Source organism: Antedon bifida, chromosome 6 (assembly GCF_963402885.1).
Source record: "Antedon bifida chromosome 6, ecAntBifi1.1, whole genome shotgun sequence".
Lineage (NCBI taxonomy): Eukaryota > Metazoa > Echinodermata > Crinoidea > Comatulida > Antedonidae > Antedon > Antedon bifida.
Genome location: NC_136231.1, coordinates 24,271,004 through 24,295,987, shown reverse-complemented (window position 1 = coordinate 24,295,987; position 24,984 = coordinate 24,271,004). Strand labels below are relative to the sequence as shown.

Genomic DNA, 24,984 nt, shown 5'->3' with positions numbered 1-24,984 from the left:
TTTGATTTAAACAATCATTTTTTTAAAAATTTTTTTAGTGGGATAATTCGCAATGCAGTGAACCAAAACAACCTGATGTAGAGATCTTCGATGAAGTCAAGACGAATAGAAATGCTCCAAAAGAGAAGGGAGATCTGTCAGAGTCTACATGTATGTTGCCAGAGAAAAGTTGTGAAGCTTTTGCAACCGAAGGTAATCAGCGAAAGACCTCGGTGGAAGTAACAAACAAAACATACCTAATCTTGGGTCGGAAACAGGAACAACAGAATAATAATGTTTTCACCGATGACATTAACGATGATGAGAACAGCTCGTCCAAGGAAGATGCAGATGTTCGTTACCTTCAACTCTGTAATGGAAATTTACTGACTGAAGTACAAAACGAGGCTATGATTTCTGAAGCACCATTGACCTCTGTTGACCCATTTGCAGACAGTTCTGCTCCTTACTCAGAATGTGACTCCGAGAGTTATTTAATCAACAGAAGCACACTTTCTTCCGGAAACTACGTATCTGGAAGCGGGACAAGTTGTCAGACGGCAGATACACATTTATCTAGCTCATAGATTTGTTAACCAATTTAGTCTTTCTATCGCACCAAACAGTGAGTGCCAAAAGTCAGCTGGGCTAAATTCTTGCCATTAGTTACAATATAATAAACTTTACTGTCTTTCATAATTTTTAAATTGACTAAAAATAGATTGAAACTTAAAGATTTAAAGTTTTTAATTTTTGAAATGCACACAAATTATGGCGCACAGACGTGTAAATGCTACAGGAAGTTGACCCATGATATGAAGCATACATGTCAAGTTTCACTCTATTACATTTATTAATACAGCTATAAATTATTTTAATGTTCACTACAATTTAGTTGACCAACAACAAAGACCAAATGTGTAAATAAAATGTTGAAAAGTCATTATCCAATCAGATTTGATACCATGGTATAATGGTAAGATGCCTGCATATCAATGGGTTTGAATCTTTGCGGAGGCAGCTTTTTTTCTTTGTAGCAAATCTCCTCATCCTCATTTATAATTTTATTTTTCAGTGTATCACTTGACAGTTTAGCATTTCTCTATGCCTGTAATTATAAAATTGTAAATATTGTACTCCGAGGTCATTTCATGAAAAGGTGCTCAATGTAGGTCCTACTGGGGCAGAAGATTGTATACAGTATGTATCCATAAGCAGAGTTTTTTAAAAACATGACAATTGGCCTACTGTGTATCAGTGGCAGATTGTCATGAAGGCAGTCAGGGCTAATTACTGTATTATAACTGGATGATTTCTATTTGTGTATATACCCAAAGTAAAATATTTTGTTTAGCATATTATTGTATATATAAGACATACCCTTTTCTCAATACTGTACCTATACTGGCGACCCAGACTATGAACAGGCTTTCTGCATTGCTGTTTCAGATTCGCGTGATCTGATTCCACGAATATAAAGTAATTTTAAAACAATTTATTCAATTCTTAATGTATATATGATTAATATTATGGTATCCTAATGTAGAGTGGCACAGATTTAGAAGTGGAAACTGGACACCTTTTTAGGCTGGTCCAAATTTCAATTACAAGTTTGGGGTCTTGCAATCCTTAAGATGAAAGATCCCAGTTTGCATGGCACTGTTGTATAGTAATATTGAGTTTTGAAATGTGCTATTTATGTCAAGTGTTCTTTTACAGACATTCCATTACAAATTCTATTTTTAATACAGTAAAATGTGTGTACAGTAAATGTATAATTTGCTTTTAATAAATGGTCCATTTAATTTGATGCTATTTCCTAAATATTTTTTTTTTTTAACTGTATAATGTCTAAACGGATGTACACATAATGTGGTGAAGTTGTATTAAAGTCAACATATGAATATCAAGATACTATATCAATACATATATTATTATATCGATTATATATGATATATATTAATATATGTTAGCTTGACGTAATGCTGTAAATAAAGCAAGAACCACACAATATAATTAGTTTACTTTTCTATAATCTTTGAATACACTTTGCTTCTGCAAATAATATGTGTTTATTTTTTATTTAATGCAGGATCATCACATTTTATTTCCTAATCAAAAACTATTCATTGACATATTCGAGAAAAAAAATCCCTCTACTATTAGTACAATAATAATGCATAAGAATTTTGAAAAGTTTATTATTTTGGCAATTTTTACAGAATTTATTAAAATGTTATGGTTACTATAGTCTATTAGTCTTAACGCGATATTATTATAGTTCAGGGAAATTTTTACATTTTTTGCTATTTTGAGGGCGTGTGGCGCAGTGTGTTGGACGTTGGACTACTGATCGTGAGACCGAGGTTCGAATCCAACTCTCGCCGCATTGCTTGTATCCGTAGGCAAGATACTTTACTTACGTTTGCCTCTCTCCGCCCAGGTGTATAAATGGGTACCCGGTTAGATCAAGACACAACTTTGCACTGATTACTAGCTGCATTATGGAAGCATGTTTCCATACGTGTTTGATAAAAATAAAATGACTGGGGTAATAATGTTCAGCGCATTGAGAGCTTGCTTATATGCGCTATATAAGAATGAAATATTATTATTATTATTATTTTGGCAACCCTTTTATTTTTTGGCATAATTGTTTACTATGGCTCTGTATGAGGGCAATAACGCGCTAGTATATTATATGCACTATTTTAAAAAAGCCCAAATTTTTTGGCATTTTTTGAAAAAAAATACCTATACTATAGGGCATGGAAATTTTTTTTTAAATGACCAAAGTTCAAACCTTTTATTTTTGACAATAATTTACTATGGCTCTGTAAGACGGTATAAATGCAATATATGCACTATGCCAATATTTAAAAAAATAAATGCTAACTTTTTTCTTAAACCAGTTGTCAAGTACTTACTTGCTACGTTTCGGCTATTTTCAGTAGCCTTGGTCACGCAAATGACGTTGACATGATGTTCTGTCATTCGTCATGGTTTGGTGAATTGCGCCATCTCTCGTCCGATGTTCAGCTTTCTGCTGGTGTCCCCCTTTGGATGCTCGGATGCCAATATTATCGCACAATAATTGAATTTTAAAAAGTCAAAATGTTGGGCATTTTTTGAAAAAAAATACCTGTACTATAGGACAGGGAAATTTTCCAAAAAATAACAAATATTCAAACCTTTTATTTTTTGACATAATTGTTTACTATGGCCCAGTAAGCCGGTATAAATGCAATATATGCGCTATGCCAATATTACTGCATAATAATTGAATTTTAAAATATCAAAATTTTGGAATTGTTTGAACCAAAATACCTGTACTATAGGACAGGGAAATTTTCAAAAAAATGACCAAAGTTCAACCGTTTTATTATTTGACATATATTGGTCATTTTTCATTATTATTTGGCATCATTGCTTGCATGAAATGAATGGTCAAAGTTAAAAAGGCCAGAGCAAAATAAAAACAGTTATAGAAAAATAGTTTGAAAGCTAATTTAGTATTTATTATTTCAACTATTTAGCACAATGACTACTTTTCTTTTATGTCCCTCATAAACAGATAAACAAAAAACAAATATCAGTAATTCACATGACCATGACATTTCTGTAAATGAATATTCCAAATTTAGACGATTTAGATAATTTAATCAAAAGATACTTTTCTTTTGGATGTCATTTCACAATTTTCCATAGTATACTTTCAAACTTAATTTGAAAAATAGAATGATTCAAGTTTATCACACACAAATTCTAAAAACATTATGAAACCGGTCAAAATTCAAAGGTGTTGAGTATTGGGAGAGTTGTAGCTATTTTGTGCGATGAATAAAACAGAAAAATATTACAAAATATCATAGAGGTATTATTTATACAACTAGAGAGACAACTCAGACATAGCTGTATTCTCAATCAGCCATGCCTTTTTGAAGCTGTGCCCACTCTATATCTGCGTAAACAGATATAGCAGTCATTTTGAAGGTTCTCTGTCCTGTTCGTATCTTTGTTGCCTAGTTATCTCTCTAGTTCGTCGCATCACATCTATGCAAAATATAGATTGATATGAAAAGTTGCAAATATAATTCTTCCTTTTGCAAATGAACGGAATGTTTAATTGACAATATATGAAAGAAAAGGATGAATCCCGTCAAGGTCTGTTCCGCATTTCAGGTTTAATTTAAAAACATTTTATGTTATAAAAAGAAACAATACAATGAATGTAATTCTATGAATGATAACAAACAAAGTGATACCTGTAGTTTTGAAAGCAATATAATTAAAATGTATTAATTTTCTGTTTAGATGAACATTTTTTGCTAATAAATCTAAATCATCTTTATTTAGTTATTTTTAATAGGCATATCTCCCTAACTATTTATAATAAATGAATTTAGTATACTAAACACTAATTTCATTACTACTAAAACATTCTCAATTCTTGTGATTAAAAATAAATGTATATAATTTATACAGTGATATTAATTGACATGGTTTTGTTTTTGTGTTACAGTACAACCAACCAATTTTTCAAATAAAAACTATTAATATTTTTTGATTATTATTACACAATGGTAAGCAACATTGATATTTTGAATTGACTATTCCATGTTGGTTGCTTAAGAAAGAAGAAAAAAAAAGTACAATAAAAGAATGATAACACAACTGTTACTATAACACTTGCTTATAACCATCAGCGAGCGATGGAATCTGTCTAATTAATAATCTGTCTGCCAGTTCCATAACCTGTCATTCCAGACTGTGAGGCCATTTTGTTTGTTCCCATTTGTAAGCCGATAACATTCTGGCCTTCTTTCAACTGTTCGTCGGTGAATTCTCGCTTGTTTCCTGCCGAAACTTTGACGCCAGCATCCACACCAGTGTCAACATGTTCCTTGGAAGCGTTTGCAAGCGCTAGTATAGTTTGGACGACCTACGTAATTTGAAAAACAAAATTGTAGATTATATACATATTTAATTATTCATTTTTCTCATGCGCACATGTATTGTAGTTGGTCCATTATGAAAACAAAAAGGTCCCACGCTGTATTTTAAAGCTTGTACAATTGCAAAGTTAACAATTGAGAAGTCTCAAGCCAGCAACAACCTAATACGGCAATATAACTCAGATGGTTTTTTTTTTTTGTTGAGTATGTACCGACAAAAATTCACCTAGTATTCCAAACGTATGCCTAATCTTACCTGGGACATATTTTGATTCTCATAGAGATCTACTGTCTGGAACAAATCTGTGGTTGAGATGCCATACTTGGTGCATCCATCAAGAAAGTTTCCTATGTTTTCCATCTTCAACAAAAGAAATGATGATTAGTATGTGAAAACTTCTGTAAGCAATAAACCTCATTGGCAGTTTTCTAAATACAGAGGTCTTTTAGTTTTGTAAGCATTGTAACATACAGTTTGGAAGTTTTATATAGTACATGACACATTATTTTAGTTTTGGATAAAGGTAAACTTCACAGAACTGAGATGAACTCAACTCACATGAAAGGAACTACATTAGTCGGGGTTTACCCATACTGCACATATAACACGATTCAAAGCTTTTAGTTGCATTCAGTTGCAGAAAAAATAGAAATAGAATATGAGCATTAACTAGAAAGCAACTAAGCCGACGAGAACAGTTGCATTCAGTTGTTCTGTGCCCATATGTTCAGTTCTGTGTCGTCGACATAAGCTTCAGGTTCTATATCCAAATGCAAATTATTTTTATGATTATGTACTTTAGCAGAGTTTGTAAAAATAGTAAAAATTTTCTTTAAAATTGTACAGCATACCAGAGTACCCATAGCAACTCTTCAACCTGCCTTTGTTGGTAAATACAGCTCCTCCTGCATATCTCTTTATCACGTCCAAGCTGCTATTTTCACTTCCATTTTATTGATTATGTATCTTATATTAAATAAACTTTATCACAGCTAAAATAAAGTAATAAAGAAACTCACCATTTTAAAAGCCATTTTGCTTGAATTAACTTTTTTTACACTTCCAGGTCTTAACGTGTTTATGACTCTGTAAAAGAAATAGTTTTAAAATCCATAAATCATACAGTGGTGGCATTCTTAAAAAGTAAAATTCAAAAATTATATAATTGTAATTCATCATAATAGCATTCACAATATTTACTACACAGTATTTAAATAGAAAGAATGATTTAGAGTATTAAGGGGAACCTTTAGAACCTAACAAATTGTTCCCTAATATTAGTGTCCTCTGATTTGGTGTTAAGCATAGTTCCCACTAGAATGCAACATAACGCAGCGACGTATCGACGCAAAGTGCTGTATTGCGTAATCACAAGTGGGAACCGACGACTCAACAGTGCTGCAAAACATTGCTACGGGAAATCAGTTTGATTATTTCACGCAACAAAGCAAGGCAAAATAACACTGGAAAACATAGTACAGCGCGTACTCAAAAGTATGTGGGGTGAACCAGGTCGAAGTCTACGGCATGCTAACGTTGACGCCCAACAAGCAGGTTTGATTTCATGGAGGCAAACACAATTAATGGAAGGGCATTTCCTTACGTTGTGTCGGTTGCGTTGCGTTGCTAGTGGGAACCAAGCTTACATCCCTCATTCATTTAATACAGTTGTCTCCTGAATAGGGGTTTCCCAAAGAAGGGGTTATACTGTACCAGCAAAAAGGCCCCAATAGTAGCTTAAAAATAAATAAAATAAAGTGAAAGCATCATTTTTTGGATCTACTCCTCTGAAACTTAATACTAACCGACAAAGAACTGTTCCATCTTTTAACTTCTCATGTAATTCAGCAGCTTCTGGTGAACTGGCAATAGTGGTGTCTTTTAGAAGTGCGTCTATCCATTGAGCAGCCTTTGATGCATTTTCTACACTGTATTTTGAGTCCATCTAACAAAATAAATAATATAAATAACTATACTGTATATTATGCACCTAAAATGATGTATCAGATGATTAAAATTAAACAATAAAAGAAAAAAAGATATATTTCTTTTACATGTGGCATATTACTCTCAAAACTTGTTGGGCGTGGTCTTTCGGCCACACTGCATATAAAGTGATATTATTTTAAGACAGATTAACTACACCTACATCGGATTTTAGTGTCACATGATGTGCAAAATGATCTCAATCCTTTAGTTAGGTGATCATCACTACCAATGCAGTGCTGTATAGCCATGAGAAATGAAGTGGTGTGGTAATCACAAGGAAAGAGAACATGGTACGGGCCTCTGTGAAATAATTTGTCAGTTTGAAACCAACCATACTGGTGGCTTCACCCTGAAATGCCTTGTCTACGAAAGGTAACCTGGAATATTGAGAGATACTCATGGGGAAATTGGAAATTATTGAACAACAACTTTTCTTAGAACAACCACACCTCATGGAAGATTGGTATGGAAGGCAAACGTTGCACAATATATAACTAACTATGGAAGTCATATGAAAGAAAACAAGATTTTCAGATTTAGAATAGCAACGGTTCTAGGGCACAATGATTTACAGTTAGTATAAATAATGATTCAATGTGACAATTTCCACTCATTCCAACAACAAAAGTAATCTATTGATATTGCAGATTTGCAAAGGTTTGTGCACTATCATGTTAATAAGGTTTACTAACAAGAAGCTAATTGCTATGATATGATTCTTACTTTCTACCAACAAAGATAAGATAAGTTGTCTTCAATCTATTTTATCAGTGTTGCTGATGCATAAAATTGACTCCCTTAATTTTTGGAAAGTTTTTATCATCATTTTTAACATCTGCAAGGCACAGTATTGGTCCTTTTGTCGGTTGTCACTGCTACTGTTGAGAGATAGAATGCTATATTCTATTTATATTTTATGCTTTTTGGTGCTAGACCAATATTGCACCTATGTGTGCTGAAGATGGCTGCTAAAATACTTCCCTACCCCAATTACAAATAATATATTACTATTAGTGTGTACAATTTGCAGCAGCTAAACATTTAATTTATATATAGTATAATTTAATTGTTTTTAAATTGAGTTGTTGTTGTTGTATTTAACTGACTCACAACAGCAGGAACATGGACGCTATGTTAAAATATATTGATATCAATTCATTATTCATTGTACATTGTTATGCATTGGTCCAAGAAAAAAAAACACAAACTGAATATAAACTTTTATTTGAAACCATATGGCAACTCTATTTAGTTGGTTTGCTGCATTTTTAGTTACAAAACCGATGTTGTATGAACATGACGTATAATGAGACATTGCTAACCACCTACAAAAACTTTGTATATGATCCCTATATCCAGGAAAGAATAAGAATATTGTGCTGTGATAACACCTAATATAGAACATTTAGACTAGAGAAAACACCATGACAACAACCTTAGATGACCTCAACCAGGTATTTAAATAAGCACAGACACCATGCTGTTTATCAAGGATTATTTATTATCTTTAATAGAAAAGTCTCTCAAGTGAAAAGTAGAAGAGCTAAAAATGGGTGTGGTCTTATCTAAAGGTATCATGAATATTCTTAGCATTCTTCAAGGTTTCACAAATAGTCCCAGTGTTCCTCAAGTTTTCATGAATAGTCCCAGCATTCTTCAATGTATCATGAATAGTCCCAGCGTTCTTCAATGTATCATGAATAGTCCTAGCGTTCTTCAATGTATCATGAATAGTCCCAGGGTTCTTCAAGGTATCATGAATAGTCCTAGGGTTCTTCAAGGTATCATGAATAGTCCCAGCATTCTTCAATGTATTATGAATAGTCCCAGGGTTCTTCATGGTATCATGAATAGTCCCAGCATTCTTCAAGGTTTCATGAATAGTCCCAGGGTTCTAAATTTCTATGGGAATGTACTGTAACAACATCATACTGTATTTTGCTTGTAGAGAAATTACCAGGGCTGGATAGAATATAAAATTTATGCAGACATCAATTAAAATGCAAAGCTTCCCTGGTAGTGGTATGAAAACAGGCATATCATTATATTACTGTAGTACCTGCAGATATTAGATAAAATAACAATAACACTCAATTATTATTGTAATAATTAATTTATTAGAAAAAAGTAGCACTAAATATGAGAATGATTTACAATAGAGAACATTATCTTTTCATAACTCCACCGGCTCGTGTATCTCCAATTAGCTCCCAGAATCATATTCAAATTACAAATTATTTTTTCCTTTAAAAGGCTGAGGTTGACCACAATAGTCTATCCAACTTCCCTGTTTGTTTAGAATCGCGAAAAGGAAACAAGGAACTTCCTGCGAAGGTGGGCGCAGTTACCGGAACAGTTGCAACCCTAAAAAGTTCATCGCATTTCAAACTGTTAATAACTTCCATATAAAAACAAACTTTGAGCTGTAGATGCAAATTTTAATGAAACAGCCCCCATCAGACAGTAGGTAATATGCTATTTTCCACAGTTAAACCATAAACAGTAGGCTTAGGTTGAGGTGCGGCAGGGCCTTGCCACCAGTACAGTTGGTAAGGTTTCAACCTGACTTTATTTGGCAGAAACCTTTGATATTCCCATGGCCTACAGGGGATTTTACAGGCATCCTAAGCAATAAAAATAAGCAATATTTGGTACTAACTTTTATATGAACTTTTATTTTTTAATGAATTTTAACATTTTTCTAATTGATTGTACATTTAAATCTGTTTGTTTGAGAATTTAAACTTTTATGTATCTTTATGTTTGAATGTCGTCTGTATATTTTTGTATTGTTTTTAAGAGGGCCTCTTCAAGCCAGTTGCACTGCTTTAGTACAGCTGTTAAAACACCCTTGTAAAATAAAGTTGAATAAATAAATAAACCACACTACTTTAATTCTTGTTGCTACGGCACTGTGCGAATTCAACAGTCAATGTAGTAGTATAGGAAGAAAATATTTTTAAAAATACCGGAAATTGATTTTAATTCCCGACCAAAATAAAACTAATTGGATTATACAGTAGAAATAATTTGGAAGAACGAACGTAATAGGTTTATCAGACAATTATCAATGTCATCAAGTGTAACCGAATAAATTATGCTGAAGCAAACAGCTTTTCTTCAGACAAATATTTACACATTGGTGAATAAATAAAGGTACAGCTTAAAACATCAATGTATACAGTAGGAGCAGCAGTCGCCGCGTGGGTGAGAATGCTGCCAGTTATTGGTTATTGTGTGGGCCTATCCCACATAAAGTTTTGTAGGTTTATCTGCGCAGTTTATTTGCTTGTTGGGTAGCTATATTTCAAATAAAATTCCATCACTACAATTTGGTTCACAGCATTAATCCAAATTTTGACAATTTTATTTGATGCTACAGGTATCATTATATTGTCAGTGTTTTTTTTTTCCTTCAGGTAATCTGACACATTGACATTTGCCTCTTTTTGATACAGAACTGAGAGATTGACAATTGTTATTACACATTTAAAGTCAGTAGCTATTTGCTCATTAGAATAAGGCCTAGCAGCTATGAGCACTCTCTGAAACCCATGAGAAGGCCCAATTAATGCAACTACCCAAGTTTGAAGGGTCCTTTAGGAATGCCTTTGCCCTCTGGGTTATGTCACAGGTCACAGATCTTAGACACAACTCTCACAAGCATAAATTTGGAAAATGTTCTACAGTATGTAGGTTAAATGAATGGTATCGCATTGAGTGTATCAAAATAGCATTGTTTAAAATGTGGCGATGCAGTATGACATCACAACAAGGGCTAACTTTGTACAATGGGAGGATGCTATATTGTTTCCTGTATGCTGTAACATTAGTTTACTACATTGTATTTGTAATATTCTACATATACAAAACAATATGCAGGATTGCTTGATTTGTTTCTTTGACATAAAAAGTACAGGTCACCTCTCCAAGGCTCAATTTTGGTTTACAGTAATTAGAATCAGATATTTATGAGAAACATACAATGGCCCTGGTTCTAATATCTTTTGTTAACCAAATATAAACACTGTAAGTGTAAGCCTAATTGTTTTGGCAAACTATATTGATACAGCAAAAAACAAAGAGTGTTTCACTTTATGTTAAGTAAGGTACACCATGGTCAGATGTGTGATTCTGAAGGCTAAGGAATTATTACACAGTAGTGTACTAAGCAGCAAGTCCAATGAAATAATTTGTACATCCGTAAAATCATCCGGTACCAAACTACTACCTTGATGAAATCATTTGATACACTCAATGCTTACCATACCTGACCAAGCAAAGAAGATGAAACAATTTAATAGAGTCAATGCGCAGCATACTTGATCTAACCCAACGAAATCATGTGATACACTCAATGGGTACCACCTGATCAAGCTACTCAGTTGAAATCTGTGTACCATACACACAGTACTGTACCTCAATTACAAGATACACTGAATGCGTACCATACCTGATCAGCTTATCATACCTGATCAGCGTATCATACCTGATAAAGCTTCCCAAATTAAATAATTTGATATGTAGGCCTACTACAGTACATGACAATAATGTACTAGACCTTTAGTATAAGTATCCTACAGAACTTAAGTGGTTTCTCCATCATTCTAATCCTCTTTTGACATTCAAAATCTGCCAAGCTTTAGTACAATTTGACACAAATTTAATGGATTGCCTTGAATGATTTAAAAGAATTATATTTACTATAAAATACAACCTTTCTGCATAATGAATTATTCAAATATTTTCCCATTAATTATTACTACGCAAATTTTTTTGAACAACTTGTTTTGCAATTTGTACACCTCTGTATAATGCTGTACAGTTACATCTAATTTATGCTATTTTGCAATTACACTCAGTTTCGTATTTAATGCTGTACATCTAATTTATGCTATATCGACATCAGTCATTATGCATTTGACATATTATTACTTTTCTCATAAATTTAGAATGACATTTAGAATACTGTTACAACATTATATCATTGGTTTCTACATTTATAGAAATTACTATATAATTGCTGTAGTATCCATAGAAGTACAAGCCTGTATCTACTGTTTGCCTGTTATAAAATAGAACTTAGTTCAGTCCTACTGTATTATTTATATTAGTTAAATAGTGTTATGTCCTGAAACCGGATAACAGACTACCAGGACATTGAGATTTGCATGTCAATTCTTGGCACATGTTACATAGCTAGGAGCAATTTAACAGTGCGGCCGACATTCGAATAACAATTCTATGTTTCTGACTTCATTTCTGGATAACTGACTACGTTCAATAGCTAGTTCTATTAACACATAGCCTCCAGTTACAGTACCCCAACTAGATTCCCATAATATACAGTATATATTCTACACCTTCACTGAAAAATAATTAATAAATTCAGTAAATTTACACATAAAAGTTTGATTTTCTAATTATTTATTCTGTTTCAATTCCCATTTTTACAACTTCTTTAATTAGATTAGATTTCTTTGATTATGATTCTAATCAAATTAAGAATAGATGTTTGGACATGATTGAAATACCAGTTTGACTATAAATCAAATCAGCACTTTACAACTTTATATCAAGATAGATTGATGTTTCAATTAATAAAAATGAAATCCAGGTTTATGGAACAATCAATCATCATCCAAATATTCATGATGTCATCAATTTGGCATAAATAAAAGTTTTAGAATTTGATCAACATCGAATAATGTACAACATAATGTTATGTGGGTTTTGTTTCTACAGTACAGTAGATTCAGTATTTTTTTAGGTATAGGGATAAGTTTCTTTTTGTTTTCCAAAAGCAAAAGGAGCTTGTTGAAAAAAACAAAATATGTGGGCTTAACAAAACAAATCTTATTAATAGATCAATTGAGAATAAATCAAAATCTTTGAAGCATCTTCATGATGAACTGGAATGATGAAAAGAAATAAAGATAATAGTACTTTTATTTACTACAGTAGGTACTGTACATGTATACACGAGTTGAAACATTCAATTACTGTGATTTAAAATATACTGTACACATATAAATATGACATACAGGTATACAATAAAAGTACAGTAAAACTTTTTTAAACAAAAGCATAGAAATAATCTGTAAACAGATGACGTCAATAGAGCTTTTGATAAGACAGAGAAGCTGTGTTTCTGACTTGAATCCCTTCTGTGTCTCTGTTTAATGACCTTGTAATGCTACTCTGAGAGGGTAACTCGAAACCAACAAATATACACTCCTTATTAGGCAATGAGGAGGAATAAATAGCAATATCTGCCACGCCTCCTTCAAAGTACAGACATGTGGAAAGATGGAAATAGAATTTAATTGATAAATGCTGCTGTGAGTGGCTACCAGAATTCCTTATTTTTACCCACCATGAACTTTTAACCAAATATCCTAATTTCTAAATTTGGATTTAAAACATTCTTTAGAATTTTCTGGAAAGCTTTCAAAAAGCTAAAAAAAATACAGTACAATTACTATATTCTATACCAATCCTTTTTAATTTAAAATTAAATATCTTAATTTCTTAATTTGGATTTAAAACATTCTTTAGAATTTTCTGGAAAGCTTTCAAAAAGCTAAAAAATACAGTGTACAATTACTATATTCTATACCAATCTATTTTAATTTAAAAAAAAAATTAAAAAATCTTTTTCTATTTTCTGATATTTTACTTCTTTAGTCTTCTTAGTATTTTTCAATATTAAATCTATAGAGAAATAGACATTCTATACCTTATTATCTATACAATTATTAGGTTTGAATAATTCTATTCAAACTTATTATGAAGATATGACCTTAAAAACATCAGAATAAAAAGGGATTTTCAAGCCACTGGATAAGGCAATTACATTTCACGCTTTGCTATTTCTATTATTTCCATCGCATATTTTGTCAAATCAAATACAGAATATGGTGTTTCCAACAAAGCAACACATATAAACTTATATAATTACTATCTGTATAAGTTATATTGTTGGATTTATTTATTGTGACGTCCAGAGGAAAAGGAGAAATACATTTGCCAATTGGTGAAGACATATATTTCTGTTCAATCTGTAGAATCAAGAAATTGAAATCACAAAAATAAAATAATTGTTAGGGCCGCAGAAAGTACGTATTCTGTGATTACTTTAATCCTACAGTAAATTCAGAAACAAGACTTTTGTAAATTCATTGCTAATGCAATCAGAGCATAATTACCTCCTAACTTCTCTAAAATGTCATACAAAAGCCCCCCCTAGCTACTGTATACTCGGTCATTATACGGTATTTTAATTCATCATCAATGTACAATATAAATATAACAGTAACAACTTATAAATAAAATTGTTTTGTGTCCAGGTGCAAAAAGTTTGTCTAATGTTGATGAGGATGTTTGTTCCTCTTTTTTTAAGTGGCGCTACAAATGAGAAAGTTAATTGCATCATGCCTAGCTCACTTATAGCCTAAAATTGTGAGTACTGTATTTTGATGGCCTATTCAAACGTACAGTACGGAGTTATGTTTTCGTATCGTACGTGGCTTACTACTTCTAATCTCAAGTCTGAACCACCTCTTACACCACTGATCTTTCGTTCATTACGACAGTTCAATTTTAAGTGCTGTACTTTATTTTTAAGGCCTATTCAGACCTACAGTACAGTACAGAGTTATGCTTTCGTATCGAACGCGACATACAACTCCATTAGGTCTGAAACTCCACTGATCGTTACGACAGCTCAAGGTACAAGATTACAGTAGTGAACGGGGCTTACGATAGGAAAGTCATGCATCAACGGTTTTGACCTCCAACCAATCAAATTTACTCCTTTACATACAGTACAAGATGTTGCCCAAATCGGTGACGCTTCAGTTTCTAACGAAAGCGTTAGTTAATCGAGTCTGAACACTTTGCTGTTACGATGCTAATTATAATATTACATTGTTTGCAATACATATGCGTAATTCCACGGATCTGAACATACCCTAAAATTTGAAGCATTTTAAAATTAGTTAGACATGTCAAATAGATTGAAACAGGTGACACCAATGAAATTAGAGACGCCTTCTATTTTCGCATTTTATGTATCAATTATTGGATCAGTTTCAATTAATCTGTTTTCATATAGGAAACTTTGTAGATCATCTGAGTACAGTAAACTGCTAGGGTACATTTGTTGAAACACTACAAATGTACAGGGCATTTTGTTGGAAAAAATATACATATAATTTTAATATTTTACAAAACCTATGAATATATCAAAATATGCAATATCATTGCTGACAGAATTGAAACAAATTATTTTACAGGTAGAAAGAATGCTTTTATTTATTTGTTAAATATTTTCCAAAGACAAGTAGACACTGGTATAGTTCATGTGCTGTAGGATTAAAACTCTAAGGATTTTGTTTTTTTGTAGGATATACTTTTTAAACCTATTAATCTCTTATAAATAATACTCCAGTTTTTGTTCATTCCTGTATAAATTGATTTCTTACTAGCTAGTATGCTAAAAATGCAATGTTTTTCAAACTCTCTAATCCAGGATCTAAAAGGTATTATGTCAATGACCCAGACTGAATTAAAAATCCATTTGGTGTCTGTCACCTCAAAACCAGAAAGTAATTCCTTTAGTATTACTCATTTTCATTTTAAACTATCTACAGTATGGTATGGCCCTGAGCAGTATTAGTGGAAAGCAGGTGTTTTACCATTTAATTAGTGCATACTACTGTATAACTGTATTTCAGTGTTGTATCCAATCAGAAGAATATTTTTCCTTTGCCTTCCCCTTCCCCCCACCATACTATCAGCTAATACGCCATACATTAACTATATTATAGTGTTTAAACATTATTACTTAGTTTTAATTTACTTGCTTACTACAGTACAGTACATCATTTGCATTTAAATGTAAAGCACTCTCTACACTACATTATCTAACTAGTTTGCCCAAATATGGTAGTAATATGACATCATCATGTTCATACATGGGCACATCAGATTTTGTTGTCACATAAAGTTTGATAGTGTAGACAGAGGTTTAGAGTATTTGATCAGTTATACAACTCGTCGAGGTACATCAGAGTTAATTGGAGTTAATGACACAGAGGTGTATTAGAGTTAACTGATCACACAAGCACTTGAAAATATAATTTGGATTAGCTTAAGCAGCTCTAGTGTGTGTGTGAACACAGCCATAGGAAATGCTTCACTTTAATGAAAGTGCCATCGATTTCTTGTTGACGGTTTGCAACTTGACAATGACATATGCATCAATTAAAAATCAGTTAAACTTCATTATGTATCTTTTGATAATTTGACTTTTTATATTTAAAAAAAACTGGCTTAATTGCCATGCTAATGCAAAAAAAAAACATGTGAGAGTGACTTTTAATGCATAATATGTGAATTTGATATTGAACTTCAGAAGAAACTGACTTTCTACATCTTAAATCATCTTCGACTCATTCAGTATGACTCATCAGTGGAAATGAGTCACATTCTCCTCTTCACAAAATACTAAATCTTATTATTTACAGGCAATATTCACAGAAACATAGTGACTCAAAATCATTTTGAATTTAGATTATTTTTCAATACATAAGCATATTATAGGTCTACTGTACCTGTCAGGAGGAATTAAAGAAGTGACAGACTACTAAATGGCCAATCCCAGAACTGTCAAGCTCTGTGAATAATCACTTCATAAGACAGTAACCTTTTATAGTCAAAAGTTAGGTATACTGTAATTACATTCATTACAGTTCTAAAGCTCTGTTTACACTATCAAAGTATGACAAAAAAGTGCCCAAATATGGTAGTGATATACCCAAATATGGTAGTGATACAGTATGACGTCATCATGTCCATATATGGGCACATCACATTTTTTGATAGTATAGACAGAGCTTTAGTTGAACAATAGTTACAAAAACTTTTTGAATTACTAATACATTCATTTCATTAACATTATAACTGACATTAAATTTATTTTTTTCTTTTGAATGTACGGGTGTTGGTTCGGATGCTGGACTAAGTTGTTAACCTGGGAGAGGGGTATTTTTCAGAAAAGGGACAATAAATTAACATGTTTTATAAAATTTTCCCAGATTTGTTCGGTGGGCTTTCAGAAGCAATATGAAATGTTCTTCAATACAACAAATATTATAAAAAAAATATTTTATTATGCTAATTATAACTTCAAATAAAATGTCTCATGCAAACAACAAATTGAATTATTTAATAACCTGGCAATATTTGACACTGTTACACTTCAGTTAATTTCTAATGGCATTATGTGTACATAAACCAACATTAAATTTGTATTAATAATATATTAATATTTTTCATATTTAATGAGCAACAGCATTTAATTAGGCATGTTAGGCACATTATTAAAACAGAATGTGTGTCTGTATCTGTTGATAGTTAAACCATTGCTTGTGGGTTTATAATGACATGATGGAATTCCTGGATACCTGCTAAACAAATACTATATGTGGAATTTTTCACATAGAAATTTGTAAAATGTATGGCATTGCATGTGCTTCATCACAACACTTTATACAACATTGATTGATGTTCAATCATAAAGAAACTCCAAAGAAAACATAATTTTAGCAAAATTATGTTTATTAATATGACCATGTGTAATTTACTGTATAGTTCAATGTTAAGGTCAAACAATCACACCAATCAAAACTGTTTAATTAAGGTATATCAATATTTAAACATGCTCTGTATAAATTAAATTGTCGTTATTATTTTGAATATTATTGACATGAAGTAGCCTGTGAATAAATTGTGTTTATAAAACTTTGATACAGTATAAATTAAATTCAAAATATGGAAATATCAAATTGTTATTGATATTTTCAAGTGTCAACTAATAGATTTGTGTCACACAATGTACTTAATTGTTATATTAATCACTTCATAAACCATGTGCTCAATTGATTATCAAAATTAAATGGTGTGAACGCACACAAACAATCAACAACCATCAATTTACTTATATTTTCTGCTCCATTGACTGATAAATGTGCAGTTTAGCATGTTGTCTCTCATCTACAGTATTACTAAGAGCAATGCCTGAATTATTCTTCTGAAAGATAACAACAGCTTGTGGGTGTTTGAACAACTGAAATCTAGATTTAACAAACTGTAAAGTACTTATGGAAAAAACCGATGACGCCCATTTGTATTGTACGTGTACAGGCTACCCTAAGCAATCACTGCCTACTTTCTCAACAACAGCCAACACAATTCTTCCAGTTACACCTGGGCCTAGCGCTTGTTCGAGATTAATATACATTTCAAATAGTTTACCTTTCTTTTGATATCCGCCGTCATCCCATATCCCATAGGTCTTCGAGCCATTGTGTTAACAAAATTGAAAAACAGCCAAAGAAAAGTCGCAAAATGTGTCCGTTGGAAGGCTTTTCGCTACAAGAATTCACTGAGGTCCGACGATGCGATCGATTCTCAAGTGTCAAGTTGTTCTTGTCATCTCATTTAAGTTTGCCCTGATGACGTCATCTACTTGGCATTCACGACTTCTAAACTACCGACCTCGGGCCAACGAGAGTCGGCGTGGGGTGCATATTTTCTGTATCAAGTTACAGGAGATAGCGCGTGTATTGTAAATAAAATTACATGATGTCTTTAAATTATTATAAAATGTACTGCTGGTTTATCACAACATAATTGTTTTGTTTTTAAAAAAAAGCAGGAATTGCACTTATAAAGGAGATGTTGATGGAAAACTTAATTTCAGTAAAGGTCTTATTGTACAAGCGTACAGACTTTCCAGAAACGATCTTGAAGTTTCGATAATTATGCATAATTCCTTGAAATAAATCCCAAAAGATAGCTGAATAGTAAACATTGCTAATAATTACGTAACAATAGGCCTACCAGGGAATAGAAGTAGGGCTATGACTAACAACAGTCGATTTATAACATAACATTCAATGGAATGGAATCTGGAAATCCCGATCACTCTAGAAACTAGGCCTACACAAAATAGTACAGTCAAGGCAATCTAGCCTTGGTACAGTAGGTCAACAAGAACGACGAGGAGGTCACCAGGATGGAATTTATTAATATTGAATTAAACGATGGGTGCAATACCTAATCCAATCTTCTTTGACAGTGAAACCGTAGTTTTAGTCATGATTTGTATTCGTTTTGACGTTAAAATCACCTCCTTAAAAGTAAGTGGTCAATCTTCACACAGAGGGTCATTTTACAATATTACAGGGAAAATAAGTAGGCCGGTGTACATGCTTTCACGCATTTTCTAGCCGTGTACAATTTCTACTTTTTGTCTGCATCATCAGTATTCATAAGCATCATTCATACATGGTTGTGCGTAAGAAAAATTGGAAGGAACATGAAAGATTGGAGGCAGAAAATACTTGTTTATGGACAAAACATTATAAAACCAGTTTTACTCTAAAACGACTACCGTACGTGCGTGCATTGATGTATGGCTTTGTTCGCCGACCGACATCGAAACCTGTAATTCTGAAATAGATTATTTATGATGTCGAGGCATACATTTTGTTTCTAATGATTTTATCATCGATGAAAGTAAAAGCCACCGATTAATTTACAGATACTATAGAACACGAACACGTCGTCACTGGACATTGCATGCTCTCACAATCGCTTTATCTCCAAATCCATTCAGAAGTTGCTGTAGGCCTAGTCATATACCATCATCTTCATGTGAGTGCTGCTCTGTTCCAAATCTATTGGTTTCTATTCTTTTGGTCTCTTCTCTGGCAGCTCAGACATCACTCTATTCTTTTTATTTACCATCTGTCAGCTTCTGGTTGCCTTTTTCATTTAATTATCTTGTAAACATCTTCTGGAACGTTTTGGCTACTTCGATTGTTATCTGATATCGATTTTGAATTGGTTATTTTGTTTATACATTTATACATAATTCTGTTATTATAATAATATAAATTGCATTGTTATATTGTATTAGCATCTATTGTATATTCTTAATCTTATTATAATTATTAATGTGCTGAATTTGGTGTTAAGGGTACTCAATTATCATCTTTAGCTGAACAGCAACTATTTTTTAAATAAATGAATCATTATTAGGAAGGTTGCGAGTACCGAATGACCTCATCACTCTTCTAGGCTTCGCAGCTACAGTAATTTGTATTCTTATACTAGGCCTAATGTGTTTTTGATGAGCGAAGTAATTTCCTGTGCAAAGGTGAACAAAACCATGTCTTATGCCATGAAGACAATATAAACACTGCTACAGTAATCACCAGAACAGCATAATTTTGCACCGCAATCGCTCATCATCAACCCGACAATTCTTGCAAACATTCCTTAATTCCATTCCACATACAGCCTTTGAAGATAGGCATGGCAATCAGTGTTAATCAATTTCATTTATGGTCTAGTGGTTAAGCGCTCGCCCTATTATAGAAGGCACATATTTGAATTTGAATAATACAGTAAATTATAATATAGTCCATAATATAAGTCGGTTTTCTACAAAAGTTGTAGAGATTTTTGATCGATGGAAAAGACTGCACTCCTATTGATCACTGTATTCATTATTCAATCATCGAGGCCTAAAAATAATATACAGTTCAAATCGAATCATAAACTTTCACTTCCTCTCTTTTCTATTCCATTTTTTCAGAGCGCTTACTACTAGTACTATAATTTTCTTGCTTTGCAAATTTAAAACCATTAAAATGTGCAGAGAGGACAAAGAAACAATTAAGATATTTGTTTGGCTAAATTGAAATCGCAACATTATACTGTATATCTGAAAATGAAATGTTATTTCCTTTAAACGTGAACTTAAAAAATTTATTTCCAGTTAATATTGTTCGTACTATGTTTACATATATTTTTATCTGTCAACGATTTTAACTTTTATATGAATTTTTTATAATCATTGTAAATTTTAAGCCTTTAATATATATTATGTCATTTGAATATTGAATATTTTATGTGTTGTACTGTATGTATGTTTTATCGAGGGCCCTGAATGATCAGTTCTATTTGGAACTGGATAGGCTACCCTCAGTAAAGATAGTAATAAATAAATAAATAAATAAATATTTAACATGAAACAATGTATTTTGACTACTTTACTACTACTACTCTAATTTTTGAACTACTTTATAAGAACATGATGAACAATTCTATTTTAGAAAGTATACTTTTATAAGGTGTTATATTTCTTTCTAGTTAGAGACTTCACATTGATTCTTGGGAACGATTCTGTATGCATGCTGGAGTAGTATGGCCCGTGTAAATATGACAAGTTTCTATCAAAACTCAACTAACCGTACTGAGGTATTTCAAATGCGAAGAATGTAACGAAAATAATTCAATTTACACAATCAACACGACACGAATATAGCGACGCGACTGAATATATGCTGAATTGCCTTGTTGTAGTCATGAACCATGGGGCTATAAAATATTGTATTTTTATACCTCAATGCAGGAACCAACCAAAATAATGAATACGGTACATAAACCGTACCAATTTGTCAAACCATTAACGTCCTTATTACTTTTACGACTAGATTTACAACAAAACGATTGAAAAGGTCGAAAAATTCAGTTGATTAAAACCTCGAAAATTGAAAAGAAGCCCATTTTGAAAGGAAGTGGTTTGCAAAAGTAAACTCGAAAAGAAGTTCATCTCCAAATCAAGCCCACTGCTTCTTTTCAAGATAGTATGGGCTTCTTTTCGAGATAGACTGTATTTGAATGTCAAAGGAATATAATGATCGCGTTATCTTAACGGTATCAATATATTAATGATCTTAAAACCCTTTAGAATTGTCTCAACAATCAACTCCCTTATTTTACAGTCTATTGTTTTCCAAATGGTAGGCATATTTTGATTGCATCTTGTATCGTCTTCTTGACTGTTTCCTTGGCAAATATGTAAAATTGGCAGGGAATGTCTTAAATTCACAAAATGTATAGCATTCGTTTCGAAAAGTTTGCAAAAGTAATCTCGAAAAGAAACCTACCCATTTTTAGGTGTAACGGTTACTCGACTGAAATGATGACTTAACTAAGTAAAGAAATCGAAAACATGGTTCATTGAGACAAAAATTGTTTAGACATATTAATTAAAGTCAATCGAAGCGATGAATAATTGCAATAATTATCCACTATTAAGATTTGTTTTGCCAGAATTTGGAGGAATAGTTAGTTGATTGAAAGGATCATTTGAACAACTAAAAGAAATGCCGTTTTTAAAATTTAAGCTCGATAGGCATGTGGTTTTTCTGTCCTTCCTTTTTATCCATTATTTCAATATATTATATACATGATTTTATTATGATGATTCTTTATTTTTTGTGGATGAATAAGAAACTTGATGTAGTTGAAGTGCAAACTACGCCTATTGATATTTTAGCAGTATGTATATTCATTGCAGATGAGATGAAACCAGTCGGGCCTATATCATTTTGGAAACAGTCTAGTCTTGTTTGATTAACGTAATAATCGATTAAACAATAGCTTTCTATATGGTCTGATCAAAGATGAACATACGACCTTGTGCGTAGGCAATCAATATCAACATCATTCATACATTTTATCTAGGTAAACATTTAGATAATGTATTAAGTGTTTGATTAATTGAATTTCTGAAACTCATACTCTGTTCCGAAACAGACATACTTTTTATACTGCTGTAAAAAAATAGGTCAACCTACTCCTAACTAAACTCTAATCTAAATTTTCAGTGTCGTATAAAATACAATTTGTATTAGTTAATATTGTAGGTTACATAATAATAATAATATGTTAGTTCTTTGTGTCAAAGATCTATAAATGATAAAAGTGGTTATGGGGGTTAAGGAACTTCCTTTATGATTGAAGTTTCGAATTGTCCACAGCAGGAGGCGTGGCCCCTTTGTCGAGACCAAGGAACCAAGTCCAGACGGTCGGTTCCGACGGTGGTCTACATTCTGAATATTGTATAATACTGCTCCTTTATGTCCAATGGATTATTATAGCATACAGTTGTTTTAGAATTATAAATGAATACACGAGAATCTACATTTCATGACGACTTAAACAACTTCTGGCCTCATAATTATCTTTAACAGTAGTAAAATAATGTTATTAAGAAGATATATAGGCCTTTAATATGGAACGATCGATATAGATGTCTAGTCTATGATGTTGACAATACTTTGATTGTCGTGGTTTAACAACCAAACGTAACAGGTGTGTGTTTAGGAGTGGTAACATAATTAGCTGGTAGAGCTTAGCAGATTTGTTTGGGATAAATCACGAAGAACCGATGGTATGATAGTATTAAATAATGATTATTAATCTAATGGAAGTTTATTTATCATCCATCCATCAATAAATATATATTATACGTTATAAAATAGATTGTTTTATTAATATAGGTTTAATGATTAAATTCGATGGTAGATTCTACAAAACTCTTTTCTTTATAAACTAAATTAAACAATTGTTTTTTAGAGTTTAGAAGCAATAATCTTACCTTTCTGGCAACATCAGCCGTCATTCCGAAACCTTTTGGTCTGTTAGCCATGTTTAAAGTAATGTGAGTTGAAAAAGTTAGAAAAGTTTGCAGAAATATTCTACGTTACTGCTCCAACACTGGGTATCGCGCAAGAAAAGTGACGAACATGAAAATGATCATCCCTTTCTATAATGGGTGTGACTATGGGGCGCCACATTGGAAATAAAAAAAAATATGTGGACAATAATAATGGTTTTTACCGAGGTTGTTTTAAAGTGACGACTCCATTTATGATGTTTACATTAGCGTTACAAAGTAGTATAATATGTAATCATATATATTATAGTAATTAATAGTTTTATTATTTTTGGTTTATTTATACCGGGATCGCCATACATCAGGAAGTTCAACTGAAGAAGGCGGTTTTTGTTTTGTGACTTGGCGAATATTTTGATGACGTCATAATGTTATACGTAAGGTGAAACAAATGTAAAGTATTCTGATTTGTGTTTTCGTGGGGATAATTGCTGAGAAAAAGCAATTATGACGTCATGATGTTTCCAGGAGCAGAAAACAATAAAGAGCATTGCCTATAGCGCCACCCCCGAGAATAAAGATGGAATGATGTAAACAGTTAAGTTTATTCACCGGTCGGTATAATATTAGGCCCTCTATACCTAAATTAAAATGTGTAAAGTATAGTAGTTTAAGTTTCGTTTATAGAATTCCTCAGACAGGACATTGACTGCCAACCTACTAGTAATACATAATGTACACAGATTGCGTACACAATTGTTTCTTCTGAACACATTGTTTGGTTTTAAGACGTCCGTCTTATGCCAAGTGATGGCGCTACAACATTTCTAATGTTCAGTCCCATGTATTTATTACCCTGTAAGGTACACGATTATCTAGAATCCCCCAAACTAGCCCCGCCCCAAGTCTCCCTTACCATTGATTTAAAATGAATTTTGCATGAAACTCAGTTGTTTGTCTGTCTGTAATGTTTGTGACAATTACAGGTGGTTTGACCTTTTTAATAAACAAGGTCAAGTGCAGGATTAGTGGTTGAAATGGCTTTAGTGGATCCTCTTCATTTTTTATTCATAGCTGCATATTATAGGCTACATACACAGATAGAGTGTACAGATGCTTGTACAATATTAAACAGTATAATATCAAACTGCCAGGGTCTGTCTACAAAAAATCAAATCGGACAAACCGGACTGTAAAATCACTTTTCTGTTGGCTACGCCACGAGTGAAAAAAAACCAAAATCTACTGGTAATAACAATTTTCTTACATAATAAAACGCCGCTCTGACGATAAACGATTGAATGAACCCATCGGCTTTTGATAACTAAAAAAATGACCATAGAGGAAGGACTGTTTTGGACCGTCCATTATCCAATGACTTTCTGACAGTGAATTATTATAATACCGGCCTAGGTTGACAAGCCAAAATGAAGCAATTTTTTATTGAACAAGATCTTCTGACTATCGTCTACATACATCTCAATATTTATCAGAAAATGTTTTCATAGGCTCTCTTTTCC

At 32.4% G+C, this 24,984-nt stretch overlaps 2 protein-coding genes across 2 annotated transcripts in view; one reads left to right on the top strand and one right to left on the bottom strand.

Annotated features, from left to right (window-relative positions):
• The window catches only part of LOC144844784 (contactin-like), a 35,882-nt gene extending 34,093 nt beyond the window's left edge, over positions 1 to 1,789 (top strand). Inside the window, exon 13 of the mRNA XM_078701847.1 lies at positions 39 to 1,789. Coding sequence (XP_078557973.1) covers positions 39 to 566 — 528 coding nt within the window. The 3' untranslated portion in view covers positions 567 to 1,789. The remainder of the gene's footprint in view (positions 1 to 38) is intronic.
• Positions 1,790 to 3,475: 1,686 nt separating this feature from the next.
• LOC144844388 (transgelin-2-like) lies at positions 3,476 to 23,604 on the bottom strand. The gene is made up of 5 exons (XM_078701277.1): positions 23,447 to 23,604; positions 6,741 to 6,880; positions 5,955 to 6,021; positions 5,191 to 5,295; positions 3,476 to 4,921 (listed from the first exon to the last, which is right to left on the bottom strand). The coding sequence occupies exons 1-5, from the start codon at positions 23,495 to 23,497 to the stop codon at positions 4,703 to 4,705; spliced, it is 582 nt and encodes a 193-aa protein (XP_078557403.1). The 5' UTR covers positions 23,498 to 23,604; the 3' UTR covers positions 3,476 to 4,702.
• Between the last annotated feature and the right edge of the window lie 1,380 nt (positions 23,605 to 24,984).